Source organism: Lemur catta, chromosome 10 (genome assembly GCF_020740605.2).
Source record: "Lemur catta isolate mLemCat1 chromosome 10, mLemCat1.pri, whole genome shotgun sequence".
NCBI lineage: Eukaryota > Metazoa > Chordata > Mammalia > Primates > Lemuridae > Lemur > Lemur catta.
The window spans coordinates 81,903,297-81,908,084 of NC_059137.1; the positions used below are offsets into that span (position 1 = coordinate 81,903,297).

Here is a 4,788-nt window from a genome sequence, read left to right on the forward strand (position 1 = left end):
TTTCATGCAGTCTGCCTACTGAGCGACAGCTTTTTGCAGGTGTTTCCTGACTCTCTTTCCATGTAGGTGTCACGGCCAAATTTGAGAAACTGGAGAAAAAAGGAGGAGCCTCAATAACTGTGTTCAGGAACAATTTTTTGAGGCATTAGAGAAAAGTGTTTTAAAGCACACTAATCACATAGGCTGGCATGCCAGCGATGGCTGTGGCAGAAGCAGTGTATTAAGTCAATTACAACGTCTTCAGCCAACCGGATGCCATATGCAGCAAACAGAGATCTGACTATAACCAAAATATATGGATTGCTAACTGTCTTAAGGGGATTATTGTTCCTGTTTTTCTCTCACATGTAAAACGAAAAGAAGGCAATCTGTCAATGGGGAAAATGAAGCAGACACAATACTTGGGGAGGAAGCATGCCACCACCCTGGTGGAGGGACAGTAGGACACCCCTTAGCCGGCCAGAGAAAGCACAGCCCACCGCGGCTTGCTGGGAGCGCCGTGGGCATTGGCCAGTGTGGTCAGTGCCAACAGCTCACCTGAAAGCTCTAGGTTTTCCCAGAGATTCCTTCCTTCCCTAAAAGGCATCATTTTTTCCAAGTGGCAAATGTCAGCTCATTAGTTATTTCTATTTTATGCCTTTTGAAAGCAACCAAAGACGACTCCTATTTGGAATACATATTTGATTTGCTGCCTTGGACATGAGACTGGGCTGTTTCATTTTACTTTATGAATGGAACTCATGTTGCCCAAGCCCAACCACGTACCCGCTGCAAGCTCTATGGACTTTTAGTCCCCCTCCTGGCCATTAATCCTCTTTCCCCCACAGCACTGGAAGGATTCTCAAGAGACCATTTTTATGTTTAGTTGGTATCACCCAGCTTTACCTTTAGTCTAGAAAAGAATATGCCACAGACATCCTTAGCAACTTACTATAGGGCATAACAGCTACCATAACTTTTCTTTCTTCCTAAATCAAGTCGCTCGGGCTGAAAATGCAGTCTACAACTTCTCACTCACCCCCCAGGGCAGGTGCTTACCTTTCCACTGGGGCTCTTCTTGTTAGCGGGGTACAAAAAGATCCCGCCATAGACCAGAGTGCGGTGAACATCGGCCACCATGGAGCCCACGTACCGGGCGCCATAGGGAGCCGAGTTATCCTGCAAGGTTAAGACCAGCATCGATCAGTGTTGCAGAAAATAAAGTGAGTTCCTTTTGTGTTCCCTGGGTGTATTTGATTCCATAGTCATACGCTGAGCACCTTCCAGGTATGTGTTTGGGCTGTGCTAAGAAGTGTGATGAGAATCCTGTTCCCAAGAAGAAGAAAATGGAACAACGGAGACAGCCTCTTGCACATCTCATACATAATAGGTCAAATCACCCACGGAAGCCCCAAGGAGGCTGTGGTTGATTCTGGCTATGGGGTTGGGGCAAGCATCACAAAAATTGTGCTGTTTAGGAGCACCTGAAAGGTTGAGAAGGATTTCTGCTGAGCTAAGGAGCTGCGCAGGGGTGGGGGTGTCTGTTTTACAAGAGAGGACCCCCCACAAGCAAAGGCTTAGCCACGTCCACAGGGAAGTGCTGTTGTGACGGGGCCTGGCGGAGGAGGCTGTAGGACGAGAGTGAGTGTGTGCAGGGTTGGGGTGGGAGGAGACTCTTCAGAAAGTGAGAGAGGATTAAGCTGGAGAGAGAGCCTGGGGCCAGCTCTGATGTCATTCGACAACATTTGAGCTTCATCCTCAGAAAAACAGCAGGCATCAGTGGCTTTTAAGCAAAGGTATGACAAAATCAGATATTGCCATGTACAGCCACCTCTACGATCAGCCATTCTTCTCTTCATAGTCACTAATTTGTAACCTCTTTAGAGAGATACCAAGACGGACACTCTCATTCCTGGGACGACTGAAAATTCCATGTTGGACAGTAGGCCAGGAGGGACAGACACCACATGACAGGGGCCTGGGTGGCAGAACCACCTTTTGTGCCATCTGGGACCATGGCCCCCAGAAGGGAAACTGTTTTACTGCCATGCACTCATGCATCCGGCTGACTTTATTATCCCGATTTTCTTCTGTCAGGAGAAAGCGGCGAGGGCCGAGCTAGACACTCTGACTTGACGTCTCAGGGCAAGAATTTCAGTGCCCAGAACCTACATGAGAACTGAATCGTGGGCTCAGTGCAGATCAAAATCCAACCCGCTTCCATCCCTGCTTTATTTCACCCCAAAGGGAAATCTTCAATCAACGGATTTCCCCATAACTCAAGAGTCCCAAATGAGGTCCAAGGCCCAGGGTCCCTTTTCCCTTCAGGGGACACCTGCCTCCCTCCAGAGCTGCCCCTGGTGCCAGATGCCCGGACACTGCACCTGCCCCAGCCCAGACCCCTCACTTACTGGGGGGAACTTTTTCCTCTGGACGCACTCAGTGACGGCAGGGTCAAAGTCCTTGGCGTAGCCTTCGTTAAGGCTGTAGATGTTACCCTTCTTTTTGATCTTCACATCCTTGTCCACCAGAATGAACTCTCCGATGGCCTTTAGAGACACAGAAGGACAGGTAAGGAGATGACAAGCAAATGCCTGGCGAGGCACAAATCAGCAGACATCAGTGAGTCCCAAAACTGCGTCCTGGGCTCAGATGGAACTTTGCTCTGGTTCCGCCATTATTTCCACTGAAGTCACCTCATTTGGAGACTAACTGGTGCTGTTCCCCTTCCCTTGTTTATCAGCTAAGCACCCACGCTGCCGAGGGGTGAAAGTCCGGCTCGGCGAGAGTTAGTGGGACAAAGGTGGCCGTGTTGACGTACACGCCTGCCGCACACACCCCAGGCCTCCCCGAGAGCAGCCCGTCTCCCCCAGAGGGGCCCAGCTCACTGTGTGTAGGCTGTTCTCAGTCTGCCAGCCAAAACCCCTGTATGCATAGAGTGTCTCAGTAGTGCCACGTGAGGACATTGCTAAAATTTTAAAATTTATAAAACCAATTCATTTCCCCGCGGTAGCCTGGACGAAGCACATAATGAATGTGCCAACGTGTGGAAAACTATTCTTTGGAGTCTGTTTCAGTGGTGGGTTTCATTGTGCCAAGCGTTTGATGAGCTGACGTCCCTCAATTTACCTGCTCTGTTGAAACTGTCATCTAACTGAATAAATAAATAACACAAATTAATGGTTATGTGCAAGAAATTATCCACCAATCAAAATTGTTCATGAACATTTTTCAGGGCACTGTGGGCTCCTGTCTGTAAGGTAATTTTTCTCAATATGGTAGACTAAGAAATTATCTTCATTTTCTTCCTTATTTTTATTTCCCTTAGTTCATCAAAGCCTTATCATGACTGCAAGGGCTAACTGAAGGTTTGTGTGCATGTACGCAACACCAAATACATTTGGGCTATATTTGAGGAAATGATGTCATTCAGGGCTTCAGCTGGGACACCTGTCACCTGTTCCCCTCAGAAAAACAACCTCTTGGTGAATCAGGTGGGCGGAAAGGCCAGAAATGGACAGAGTGGGTGGCAAACAGACCATCTAGAGCCCCCATCTGGTCTGTAAACGTGTTTACTTGGCTAGTACAGTGTTTTACACATCTAGAAACATCGCATCTTTTAAAATCCAGCGTTTCTTCAACCACTGGAAGCCTTGGCAAGCTGGGCCCCTCTTCCCAATAGGAACTGCTGCACTCAGCTCACCCCAGCGCCCACCGCCCAGCCTGCCCGCCCCAGCACGCTGCACTCGTTCATGTGGCCTGCGCTTGGCCGGCCCTGGGGTCATTGAGTAACGGCTGCACTAAGGAATTCGTCTAGGAACACAGACTCCCTCTTCTGCTCTGGACAGATAGTTCTCACATGATGTGTGCAATGTCTCTCCGTCCCCCTTCCCCGTCCCACCCCTCGCCATCATCTCTGTCCCTCCATGGGCATCAATTTCCACCTCTACGTACCCCTGCCACCGCCCCCGCACCACACAATACATACAGTCACTCACGGCCACCAGCCAAGCACCCAGCCCCCTGCAAGGCCTCTCACCGGGTCCAGCATGAAGCAGTGGACACCACACTCCATGGCAAGCACCAGCATGGTGGCACTGCCATAGAGGGCATAGCCGGCCGCCACCAGGTTCCTGCCTGGCTGCAGAGCATCCTTCTCGGAGGGCTCATCAGTTGATTTCTAGAGCAAAAAAGAAAACAAAATACATTTTTGTTTCGTTTTCTGGTTCTTTTTTCTGGTTCGACCATTACAGGAGGCATCATCAAGGTACTCAGCTAATGAAATAGGGCATCTTCCCAGAGGGGCCTTCCTCCGCACATCAGCAATATCCTGATTCTATTACCACGGCAGCCCCCCCACCAGACCCCAATTTCCTGCATCTGGGTCCTTCTTTCCAATCAGCGACCTCCTCCAATTTTTCTAATTTGATATTCCCTCATCTCTGCGCTATGGCTTCCAAAAAGGAGCCTGCCTTCTTGCCAGCTCCCGCCAGTTTAACCTTATTATGGGCACCAATGTCTTTCACCTGCGCACTGAATCCTTGTTTAAACAGATTAACGCTGGGCTGCAGGGCAGCCAGGCTGGTGAGGAAATCAGTTTCCTGAGCTCTTGCCAATCGCAACGCAAACCCCACTGAGCAGTGTGCTGCGTATCACTCACACAGCAAGGACATTCTCAGAAATACAGGAACTCAGAACATCTCCCCAGAGTCACTATGGGATAGTGAAGATGCCCTCCAAGTTTTTGACCCTGACCCATGGTAAGAAACACATTTTACGTCACAAACCAGTTCCAATCCACATGCACAC

At 49.5% G+C, this 4,788-nt stretch overlaps 1 protein-coding gene across 1 annotated transcript; it reads right to left on the reverse strand.

The window, feature by feature from the left end:
- Window positions 1-207: 207 nt before the first annotated feature.
- On the reverse strand, window positions 208-4,180 carry LOC123646255 (fructose-1,6-bisphosphatase 1-like). The gene is made up of 3 exons (XM_045563025.1): window positions 4,019-4,180; window positions 2,391-2,528; window positions 208-1,158 (listed from the first exon to the last, which is right to left on the reverse strand). The coding sequence occupies exons 1-3, from the start codon at window positions 4,067-4,069 to the stop codon at window positions 1,015-1,017; spliced, it is 333 nt and encodes a 110-aa protein (XP_045418981.1). The 5' UTR covers window positions 4,070-4,180; the 3' UTR covers window positions 208-1,014.
- Between the last annotated feature and the right edge of the window lie 608 nt (window positions 4,181-4,788).